Below are 12318 nucleotides of genomic sequence, written 5' to 3'. Positions count from 1 at the left end.
GGAAGATAAATTGGCTCCTTTATTCTAAATTTTAGTGTAGGGTTTTTTTTTTTTTTCATTTTCTAAATACCATTGCATTGGGTAGGATAAGCTTACAAATCGACTTTCTATTATGTGAAATGAGAAAACACAGACTATTAGTGGTCATTGACGATCCCATGCCTCTTCTTGCTAATGGTGGAAAGTCAGCTTTGTTATCCTGGTTACTCCAGTTTGGGTAATTATATCCTGCCTACCTAAACCCCTCTTGTAATCTCATTTGGAATATTATATTTTCCATTTTCTCAAAAACTGCTGTATAGTGTCTCTGTGTGCTTCTAAACAGCTGCTATGCTTCCCACCAAAGGTGGCTGAATTGCAGTTGGAGGTGAATTGATCCCTAAATACCACGTGTGCTTGAATACTATGGTACTCATCGGACTCAATTCTTGAGGAACATTTGAAAAGTTTCAGATTTTATATTTTATTTGTAATCGTGCTGACTTAAATCATATAGCTGCCTTTCATTTTAAGATTTGTGTATGTAGTTTGAACAGGTCTTCTACCATAACTTCCTGTTTTTTGAGCTGTCACACAAACTGCTCCTTGGTATCACGGAGTAGTCCCTCTACTTTTCTAATTCCTGTATTTTTCCCAGTCAAGTAATGCCTTCCAGACCTCTCTTCCTGGGGTAAAGTCTAAAGCCCATTGTCGTTCAAAAGCAACTTTGATTTCCTCATAACCTATCCTTGCTGAAGCCCCCCTAATTCCCTGACTTTCCCCAATCTGTGACCAGAAACTCAGAAAAATCACAGAAAAGGGAAGACTGACAGCATCATAATTCATGTGGTCTCTTCTCAGGCCTTAGACTTTTCCATCACCCCTTTTAATCGTCTGTGGTTACTTTCTTTTTCATTTCTCACAGTAACCATCCAAAACTTACGTACCTTTGCTGAACTCCCTTACTCAATCCCAGCATCTCTCATTTTCAGCATATGATTTTACCTTCAACATTGAGAAAACTTCTTCCATCGGAACTGACTTTCCTTACCTTCTCATTTCCTTACCGGTAGAACAGTATCGGCTTATAGCCACTTGTATAGCTTCATTCGTCAGGTCCCAGAGAATGAGATGCCATTCCCAGTCGAAGCGAATCCCCACACCTCCGCCTTGCCTTTCAGCCTCCTCTGCAATTTTGGTCCACCAGTTAATTGCTCTTTCCTACATTTCAAATTCTCAATTTCCATTTGCTCCTTCCAGCCAGTAAATGTGCTGCTACCTAAAACTCTGCTACTTCAATAAAACCTGTGCATCCCTACGCAGCTGCCATCAAATGTCTCTCCTAATGCCTCACCCAGCCTTCTCTGAAGAATCTTCTACATTTGCCATCCCCTTTTTCTTGCCTGTCATTCAGTGCTCAACCTTTTGGAATATGCTCAACCTTTCAGAATATCCATTCTAGTGGATTTGTTGCTGTTAGATTCATCACCATCTTCTAATAAACTATTCCAGAAGATATTATTTTTGTCTCTAAAATACTCTTTCTGCTACACTTTTCACTATTAGGCACTACCTCAACCTTGATATTCCATTGGTTTTTGTGATACTGTACTCAAGATTTTCTTTATTCTTGTCTTACCTCTCCGCTCTTAAGACTCCTCTTCCTCTGCCCTTTGTTGAATTATTGTTGCGACCCAGATGATTGTAAGCTGTCTTCTCTTTATCCTTCAAACCCTCTTTAGATTATCTAGTTCACTCTCATCAACAAGTGATCCCCCAAACCATAGCCTCTAAAAATCTCTTCACTAGCTTCAGGCTGCAGTATCAGTCTGCTAGTAAGGTATCTCCAATGGAACATTATTTAGGTACCTCAAACACATGTGTTCAGAACCATATTCATATCCTTCCATGAAATCTGTCACTACCCCTGTATGTTTTTTTGTTGTTGTTTCATACCAGTATAAATAGTTATATAAACTAGACACCTGAAAGTTATCGTGACTCTGTCCTCTTCTCCTTTTCTTACGTATATAGTTTCTTTTTTTTTTAGGTACAGAGATTTCTCATATACCCACACATTTATAGCCTCCCCCAACATCAACATGTACCTAGTCTCCACGCTTTGCCTCTCAAATCTTTTCTCCCTATGCCCACCAGAGTATACCACCTAACCTACTTAAATGGTCCCCAGAGCCTACAGGGGGAATCTCAAGTGTCTTACAGTGAAACACAGACTGATTCAGGCAGACTTTCTAACACTGGTTCTCACTTACATTTTTTGCTGTTCTACACTGCTTGGTGGTTTCCCCCTCACATGATATTTTTTTCTTGTCCCTGATAATTTGCTCATTTTTTCTCCCATCTGCTTGGAATTCTTTTTTCACACTCCCACCTCTTTGCCTGGCTAACTCCTACTTATCCATTCAGACCCTACACCTGCTGGACCTATCTCTCTGAGGCCTGCCTTGACTTCTTCTGGCTGTGTTAGGAGTCTCTCGTTTGTGCTTCCATAGTATCCCATACAAGTGTCTATTGTTGAACTAATGGCAGTGTATTCTAATTATCTATCCATTTGTCCGACCAGACTTAGAGCTTCTGGAGAGCAGGCATTGTATGTGAATTCATCTTTGTATTCCTGGTTACCAAAAAAGTATACATTCTAGTTAGTAAAAATGTTGATTGAATGAATAATAAACAGACCCATGGGACTGGAAGCTAAATTAATAATCTTAAATATCTACTTGATATATTAAATAGTTTCAGGGAACCACTGAAGGGTTTTGAATAGAATATTTACATAATATATAAAATATTTAACTATGAATAATTGGTAAGTATTTACTTGTTCTTTTACAAGTGTGATAATGTGTGCTGGATAATTGTGTTGGATTCATAAAATTTTAGAGGGCAAGATTACATGTACTATCTATGTGGTAGAATTATAAAAAGTGTTAAAACATAATATTCTATCTTAAAGTTTAAAAAGTATAGGAAGTAGCATCTTAAATTTGTTGTGAGTTATTCAAACTTGTGAATAACATGCCCCCATTAAAAAGACCAAAATTTTGTGACAAAAGTATTTTGTTGAAACTTAGTTACAAATGTCACACATTTAAACCTTAATTAGGAGCTTTAAGGGAATTCATCCATTAAGTAAAAGAAAATAAGTGAAGTTAACAGTGAATAGGATTTGGAAATGGTCAACACTGGCAAATATGAGAATGAAATACTAACATTATAACAAATTTGTTTTAGAATTTATCCAGGAAACATTATACTGTTTTGATGTGATGCGTCCTTTTCTCCCAAAGGTGGGCTAATTTTCAGCATCAAGGAACTAAAAATTACTTAAGATACAGCAGTAATACAGTTGGTGCTCATTATTTGTGCTAGTTATGTCCTATAAAGTTGCCATGAACACTGAATTATCAAATACTGAACGATTTTGCTCCTGGACGAAACACAAAGTTAGGTTCCTGAGAGCTTTGGTCACACTATTTTCATCAACTGATCAATACATAGCCTTGTTTTATGTGTGTTTCTGTTTAAAGACACCTTATTAATATTTATTATTGATTCTATGTGCATTTTAAACAGCAAAAATCACCAAAATTTCTTGCTACTTTGCACAGGTCTGTGAGTGACCACAAAAGCTCTAGTACAAGTAAATTTGAGAAGGATACAAGTAAATCTTATTGAGTAGGCAAATTGGCAAATACAGAATCTGCAAATAATGAGGATCAACTGTTTTTGAAATGTGTTTTTAGTTGCATAGATGAATTAACCACACATTTTGTATATATTTTACTGTTTACTTTATTCTGAATATTACTACAATGCTCTGTAATTTTTCCTATGCTATTCTAAAATAAACACATCATTGGGACTATGAAATTAGGCTTATTTTTCATTTTAGTTCTTCCTCTCCCTTGTAATTCCTCGTGCTCCCCACCCCCAATTTTTCCCAAGTGTTGGAAAAGAGTACTAGATTGTTAGGAGATGTAGTTTCAGTGTTAACTTTGCTCTTAGCTAAATGTGGGATCTTGAACAATTTATACGGCCAAGCTAAGTCTCATTTCTTTATCAGCACAATGATTGTGTTATGCCAGATAATCTCTAGGCCCTCTCAGCCTTAAAAGTGTAATTCTACATTTGTGGATCTTGGAAAATTCAGACACTAAAACAAGTTACAGTGTTAAAGCAGGGGCTTCCCTGGTGGCGCAGTGGTTAAGAATCCACCTGCCAATGCGGGGGACATGGGTTCAAGCCCTGGTCCGTGAAGATCCCACATGCTGCGGAGTAACTAAGCCCATGTGCCACAGCTACTGAGCCTGTGCTGTAGAGCCTGTGTGCCACAACTACCGAGCCCATGTGCCACAACTACTGAAGCCCATGCGTCTAGAGCCTGTGCTCCGCAACAAGAGAAGCCACCACAATAAGAAGCCCATGCACTGCAACGAAGAGTAGTCCCTGCTCAACGCAACTAAAGAAAACCTGCATGCAGCAACAGACCTAATTCAGCCAAAAATAAATTAAAAAAAAAAATTTTTTTAAATAACTAAAGCAAAATGTTTTTTAATAATCATAATAAAATACACAGATTTTTTAAAGCCCCAGAATTTATTGCAATTTATTCTTAAAATACTAAATTTTTTACCTGAAAAATTATTATAAATTATTAGAGTATGAATGAATTACCTGGGTAAAAGCTGTCACACACAAGTAGATAGACGTATTTATTTATTTATTTTTTAACATCTTTATTGGGGTATAATTGCTTTACAATGGTGTGTTAGTTTCTGCTCTACAACAAAGTGAATCAGTCATACATAAACATATGTTCCCATATGTCTTCCCTCTTGCGTCTCCCTCCCTCCCACCCTCCCTATCCCACCCCTCCAGGCCGTCACAAAGCACCGAGCCAATATCCCTGTGCCATGCGGCTGCTTCCCACTAGCTATCTACCTTACTACGTTTGTTAGTGTGTATATGCCCATGACTCTCTCTCGCCCTGTCACAGCTCACCCTTCCCCCTCCCCATAACCTCAAGTCCGTTCTCTAGGAGGTCTGCGTCTTTATTCCTGCTTTGTAGATAGACTTATGTACATGCAACAACCAGTTAAATAATATAACAAGAACACATTAACTTTACGACAGCAAGAAAAGTATTTTTTAAAAAACCTTACAAATAAAATTACCAAGAAAACTACAATAAGTATATGAAGCAAAAGAAGATTTGAATAAAAGATATAACCTGTTATTGGCCATCAAGCCATTAGGCTAATGAATTCAAAGAGAAATTCCATGTCCTAAAATTATCGTGGAAAAATAAATGTAAATAAAGCCGGGAAATGTTTGAAAAAAGAAAATAGTAATGATAGAGTACTGTAAAAGCAAAGCTTTTATAATTGAAACATCATGTTATTAGAACATGATAGGCAGGCATATCTGTCCATTACAGAAGTATGTAATAAATTTCCAGTATTTCTGTATTACTTTTCTATTTCTTCATGCATGCATAATTCTAAGAATCATGGATTTATCATGATGTATATGACCTTTTATCTATACATTAAGAATAGGAGCACAAAGCAGCTGGTATTTCATGCTGCCATTTTTCTCCAGTGAAATTGAATTCCTTCCTGGTCGTTAAAGAACTTCGTTTTCCACAGGCCTTTTGTGGACATTTGGAGGTGAGGCACGAAGATGTAATTACAGACAGGACTATATAATACATTGTTCTTCTTTATTTATGAATTATCAATTCATATAATAATTTCAGCTGCTGCTGTAAGCTCTAGAGTTACCATAATAAATAAGTTACAGCCTCTTTCCTAAATAAGTTCATAGGTCATAAGGGAGGCTCAACTTATACAAGTAACTATTATTCAATACAGTAAGTATTGTGTTAGCTTTATGAGGTCAAAGAAGTAACAGTTCTTTCTGCCTGAAAATTGGCACCATAAGAAAGAAGTGCTGCACAGGCCAAGACATTATGTGGGTCTCAGAAGCCTTTGAAAAATAAGTTGAATTTCGCCAAGAAGAAAAGAAAAAGAGAAATTACTAAAAACAGAGGAGAAGATACTTTTGAGCCTGTTCAAGCGTGGAAAAACACCTAGTATGCAAGGAACCCTTCATGACCCATTGAGGCAGAAGTACAGAATATCTGAAGGAGGGCAGCAGAAATACCTGGAAAGATGAACTAGGAACAAATTGTGAAGAATCCTGAATACCATGTGAAGGGATTGGGTCATTATTCTCTAAGTAAAAGCAACCATCAAAAGCTTTTCAGAAGAGGAGCAGGTGAAATACAGATACAAGACTCATTTAGAAGGAACTCTATGAGGAATATAGTTTAATGTCCTGTGAGCACCAGACCTGTAATAGGCAGAGTCTCCCTTCAACTACTTGTATACCTGAAAGTCCTTTGTAACTCAAGGCAAAATATGAAGAAGACAAAAAGATTTGTTGACAGTGACTTCAGCATTCTTTAAGACAGCTCTTCTCAAACCTGGATGCACATTGGAATCATCAGGGGAACGTTAAAAAATGCTGATGGCTGGGTCCCACCCCTGTTGATTCAGATTTAATTCACCCCCGTTGTCTAGGAAACAGTCTGGGCATTGAGAGTTTTTCAGAGCTTGCCAGGTGATTCGAAAATATAGCTTCAAGTTTAAGAACTACTGCACTAAAATAAGAAGCTATTGTTTCTGCAATTGTAGAAGTTATTTTTCCCAAATTTTAAGGTCTCTGAAGTTTGGATGACTCTTACAACCCTTGTTTGTGTTTCATTTGAAATTCCTTTCTTCTTCCCTCTAAAGTGCTCTTATTAAATTTATAACCATCTTACACATTGTATAACCAATGGTGTCTTAGAAAGGAGGAGATGTACTATATAAAATATAATAGCTTACGATGAAATGTAAAGGATACATAGTAGCTAGTGATAACCCTTAACCAGCGTGGCTAGTTTGTTGTTTCTTGGTTTGCTTGTTATTCTGGTCAGCGTCCTCTTCTTACACAGAACTAGCGCCCATGCTGTTTTGCCTTCAAACATCTCCCTCTTGTTTCAGGCCACTTTTTCCTACATACTTGCTCGATATGCACTTTCTAATTTTTGAGACTTCAGTCAGTTGTTTTCCATTGGTGTCTACATAAAGTTTATCTTTTCTCCAGTATGTTCAGAAAATGTGGGCTGTAGTGATATAAGCTTTTTAACCTTCAGTTCTAACCTTAAAACATTCTCTTTTTGTTTTCCTGGTTGTGTTGTTCACTTTTAGTTTCACTCTGGTGGCAGTGATAGGTTTAAAATCCTTTTGGTTAAAAGAAATACTTTGCAATTTGGAGTCATTTCTGAAAACAGATTCCTCATTCTTACAGTGCTTGTTTCTCTGTTTGCCTGGCTGGCTGGCTGGCTGTCTCTCTGTCTCTCTTTCTCTCCCCTCACCCTTCCTCCTTCTCTCTCTCTCTCATCCCCTCCTCTGCCCCCTCAACACGCGCGCGTGCGCACGCATGCACGCACGCACACACACACACGCACACACACACACCAAAATCTCAGAAATACCTCAGAGGTTTACTATGAAAGATGAAACGGTGGAGAAAGTGAAGGTGGACCTTTAAAGTGAGAAATTATGAGAATTATCAGAATCATGTGTCTAAGAATGTGAATGCCAGTGAGAGAGAGGGAAAACAAGTCCGGAGATATTTCAGAGTTGCTGTTAAGGTTAGCGACTGAATTGTTTGTTTGTTTGTTTGTTTGTTTGTACATGTGTTTGTTTTACTTTTAACCATTATCCCCACTATAATGTAAGCTCCATGGGCATAAGATCTTGTTTGTTTTGTTTACTATTATGTCTGTACTACCTAGCTCATTTTCTTATACACAGTATGTGTTCATGAAATATTTATTTGTTTATTTTCCAAATAACTGACTTCATGTGAGGAAGAAATAGTAAAGAGAATAAAGTGTCAGATGTGACCTTTAGCAGGATCCTAAATTCTCATTCGTATGTTCTCTGACAAACACTAACCAATAACCATGTCCACCAGAGAAATCTTGCTTAAATATTTGGAAAAAAATCCTAGGTATTTTAGTAAATGACAACCTCTGCATTAGTAACAATGTGACAAAGCTGCAGAAATGACTGCATTAGTTTATATTTCTAGAAATTACTGTTCAATTAAAAGAAAATAGTGATTCCATTGTATTAGATTATTTATTTACTGATGTGAACCCTACATCCTGAGAGTGACACCAGAAAATTAAGGTGTATTCTAAAGATGGCAACCAAAAGAGAGGCCGTGTGGTTTGACGAGTGGTTCAATTGCCTCAAAAAGGATAGATGAATTCAAAAGATCCAAGGGACTAGATCATAGACATAGTTTTGACTCCCCCATTCCATGGCCACAGGCAAGTCAGTTTTCTTTTGGCCTCAGTTACCTCTTCTATAAAGAATGGGGAAAGTCTTTATTACTCTCTAAGCTTTCTTTCAGCTGTTTTATTCAAGAACTAAAAAAAAAAAAAAAACACCTTAGTATTATGCATGAACATGAGAATTATCTTCAAGTAATGAAGAGCTGTTCATATGTCAAATGGTACCAGTTTAATTTTGTTTTAGAAGGTAGAATTAGTCCTAACAGGTGGGATTTACAGAAGGAGATTTTAGTTCAACCTAAGGGATACTTTTTTAATCATTATATTAATGCAGTAAGAAAAGACTTGTAGTGTGAAGTATTGATGCTTCATCACTGTAAAGGATATCATCATGTAGGGAAATTATTCACCAGGTTAGAAAGTGAACTTGATAACACCTTCCAGTTAAAGTATTCAGTATTCTGATTCTCCTATCTAAAGTAGTCCTAAGACATAGGCTCACATCCAGGGTTCTAGCAGGCTTCTATGCCAGTATATTGAATTGAATAATTTTTTTCTTATATCATAAGGGTGGGAGGATGGGAAGCATGGAATATCAAAACTTCTTCTCTTTGATTCACTCTAATACGTTCAGCAGGTTCAAGGTCAACTGCCGCCATTAATGATTCCTGTATTCCCTCCCGATCAACGGACACTGGCTGCAGCTGCCCAGCAAGGATTCCTCCTTCCTCCAGGCTTCAGCTATAAGGCTGGATGTAGTAAGTACCACTGATTTTTCACTTGGGCGTGCGTGGAGGGCATGGCTTTAGGCAATTTAATATTCCTGCCACACCAAGAAATGAGATCACCCATATAGCATTTTTATTTTAAAGAGGAAACACACAGAAAGTGTAGAAAAGGATTTATGTTGTATTCAAGAGCTTAGATTATTTCTATGCTTCTGAAGCCAATATTTGCTTTTTATAATTTTGTTTCATAACTTTCATTTCCAGTGTATTCTTAAATTATGAATATAATTTTCGGGTTCAATTTATTTTTATGTAGGTAAGACAGGAATATGCATTTTAATAGCTTTCCATTGCCCTTTAAGATAAACCCAAGTTTCCTAATGTGAATCAGTTGGCCTTCCATTATCCGTCTCCTCCCTACATTTACAGCCTAATTTCTCATTAGGCTTCTTTTAGTTCTTAGACTGAACCATACTCTTTCTTGACTTTGGACTTGAATTGTCTGTGTTCACTCTCCTTGGTTTTCTGAACCTCTTCCAGCTCAGACAGGGAAAGCTGGCCTAATCTAGTTAGATCCCTTTCTCCAGGTTCCTTTGGGTCCTGTGTATTTCCTTTCACTTTAATTGTAAACTCTATGAGGGCCAGTGCTCATTCTGTCTCACGTATTGTTATATCTTCACTTTTAGTACAATTTCAACTATTTGTTGAATGAATGGATAAATGATTGAGCATTCATTACAAACAACACAAGGGCATTTTTACACTAAATGATGGGTTACATTGAGATAACTGTTTATATTGCTTATCAACTTTACTTGCCTGTGATTTTATGACTTTTTTAAGGAAAATCAAAATTATACACTGTGAGTTTTGGAAACAATCTAATAATTGAAATATTTTCACTGATCAAAGTAGAATACCACTGAAAACAATTAGCAAAGTATTATCATTTTAGATATTTATATAGAATATTATTTTGTAAATACCAGTAGACTTTGGTTCATTTATATGTTAATAAATTGTCACATTAGCATCTTGCTATGCTCCAACACTTATTGCATTTGAGAAATTCTTCTGAACATTACTAGGAATCAAATCTGCTTCCTGTTAAATGATGTTTTGAATTTTCATATTTAACATTTATTCCTAGATTTTAAACTTTCTTTATACAGCAATGAAGAAATGGGATGTAATATTTTAAAGCCATGTGAGTGAGTAGATTGCAACCATGGGGTCTAGGTAAAAGTGAACTGAACTGAGGAGTATAAAAATTCATACTTGTAAGCACTTTGCTCTTTGCAGTTTTAAACATGGCTTTTGCACATCTTTCTCTTGACTTAGGTTTCCTGTGTTTTAAGATGGTGTTCTCACTCTGGATCCTTAATGTATTTATTTAATATTATTTGTTGCATAATACTGTCTTTGTAGATTGATTCATCCAGAAACACCAACTTCTTTGTATAACTAAGGACTATATTTATATCCTAAATATTTAAATTCTAAAACTAATTTAAATTTTAAGAAGAGAATTTAAAATTCTATTGCTACATTGATTTCTGAGTTTTTAATTACAAAAGATTTTTTTGTTTCCCTTTACCTAAGGAATTACTATTCACATTAAATGTATGTTGCCAATATGTTTTTCATAGCCTTGGTTACTAAAATGAAAAAAAAAATGACACTTTTAAAAATCAGCAGTTGCTTCAGACTGCACCTGCAATATGTACATATAGACTAGTTCTGTTTTTGAAAAAGAAATTTTTTAAGCAACTGTAGACATAAGTCCCATTAGCGAATATTGTGCTGAGAGAAAACCACATTGAGTATGAACAATAGCATAACTGGGGGGCTGGAAAAGGTCAAGAACACCTCTGCCTCACTCCCATTTGACAGAGCTGGCATAGCAAATTTGTTCAGTGTTAACGTAACGTGGCGTGGAGAAATGTTTCCCTTCCTAAAGTTGTTAATATATTAACCATTTGATATTCATACCTTCAGTGCTTAAAGTTATAAGTGATACCACTTCTTTTGTATCCTGGAAGTAAAATAGAATAAAGCCTTCTACAGCTGCTGGAAAGCTTGAAAGAAGCATCATGCCAAACTCTAAAACGAAGAAAAAGCCAGTAGTAAAAGAGAGTGCCACCCTTGTCGACACTCTCACACTGTCAGTTTGAACGAGGAGCTGGGTGGGAGCGATACATACTCCAGGCTACTTATTTCCTCCATAATCATGTTGCAGGAAAGGAATCGAGGTAGGGAAAGAAATCTTGCCGTCTTCTCTCTTCAGTGGGACTTGCTATTTTATTCCCCCTGTAATTGTCAATCATAGGTCACTGCTCTGGCTGTCATTTGTTTTAATTTGAGTAATATCACGGAGTTCTCAATGAAAGCGACACTGACTAATCCATCTTGATTTGAGTTTCAAGTAAATATGAAAGGTATACTATTTTTTGGTATCAAATACTCTCAAATGCTTTTCATCAATCCATTCAAGAGAGTATTGATGATAAATTTTTCTGTGTAGACTATGTGTTTTGATAAATAAAATTAAAATCTTTGAAACTACACATGAAAGTTAAAATGTTATCAATGGGGAAAAAATAAAAACACCAGTTGGGTAACCTAACCATCATCATCAAACATCATCAAGCTTCTTTTCCAAAAAAGAAACTTCTAGTTGGAAATAAAGGTATTTTCCCTTTAAGAAATACAATGGTAGAAACACGGTGTGGAATGGACACCTACAGAATGTAGTTGCTGGAATTTCTCTTAACTGCTAGAAAGTGTGTCATTAAACAATATAAGAATAAATTAATAGCACAGCCAGAGACTTCAGAGCAAACTGGCTAGATATAAAGGAAGCTTTAGAGAATGTTGTAGTCCACTCTTATCTATGAATATGTAGGTCACTTTACAAACATTGATATATTATCAGAATTTCAGTTCTGTTTTGGTGTTTGCTGTTAGTGAAATCAAGCATGAAACCACACTTCTTCATGAATCTATATCTAGTTATTGCCTTTCTTACTTCTTTTTTAAAGTCTAAAAATACTTCCAGACTTCTAAGGAGGTAAAAATAATGGTGTATTATTAAATGGAGTGCTTTAAATATGTATAATAACTTGAAAAAAGTTATGTAAAAACACTGGTTTAACATTCAGGGGAAAAAAATAATGAAGTAATCTGTATTTTTAACTTACCAGTTCTGTGAAAATTGTCAATTCAGTTGCTACA

General features: G+C 36.0%; 1 protein-coding gene across 1 annotated transcript in view; it reads left to right on the top strand.

Annotated features, from left to right (window-relative positions):
• Positions 1 to 12318, top strand: part of SOX5 (SRY-box transcription factor 5) — a 395723-nt gene that overhangs the window by 255600 nt on the left and 127805 nt on the right. The window contains exon 8 of the mRNA XM_082665854.1: positions 8991 to 9114. Within this exon, the coding sequence (XP_082521980.1) occupies positions 8991 to 9114 (124 nt within the window). The remainder of the gene's footprint in view (positions 1 to 8990; positions 9115 to 12318) is intronic.

This window comes from Grampus griseus, assembly GCF_964374135.1.
Source record: "Grampus griseus genome assembly, chromosome: 11".
NCBI lineage: Eukaryota > Metazoa > Chordata > Mammalia > Artiodactyla > Delphinidae > Grampus > Grampus griseus.
This window is presented reverse-complemented; position numbering and strand designations above follow the sequence as displayed.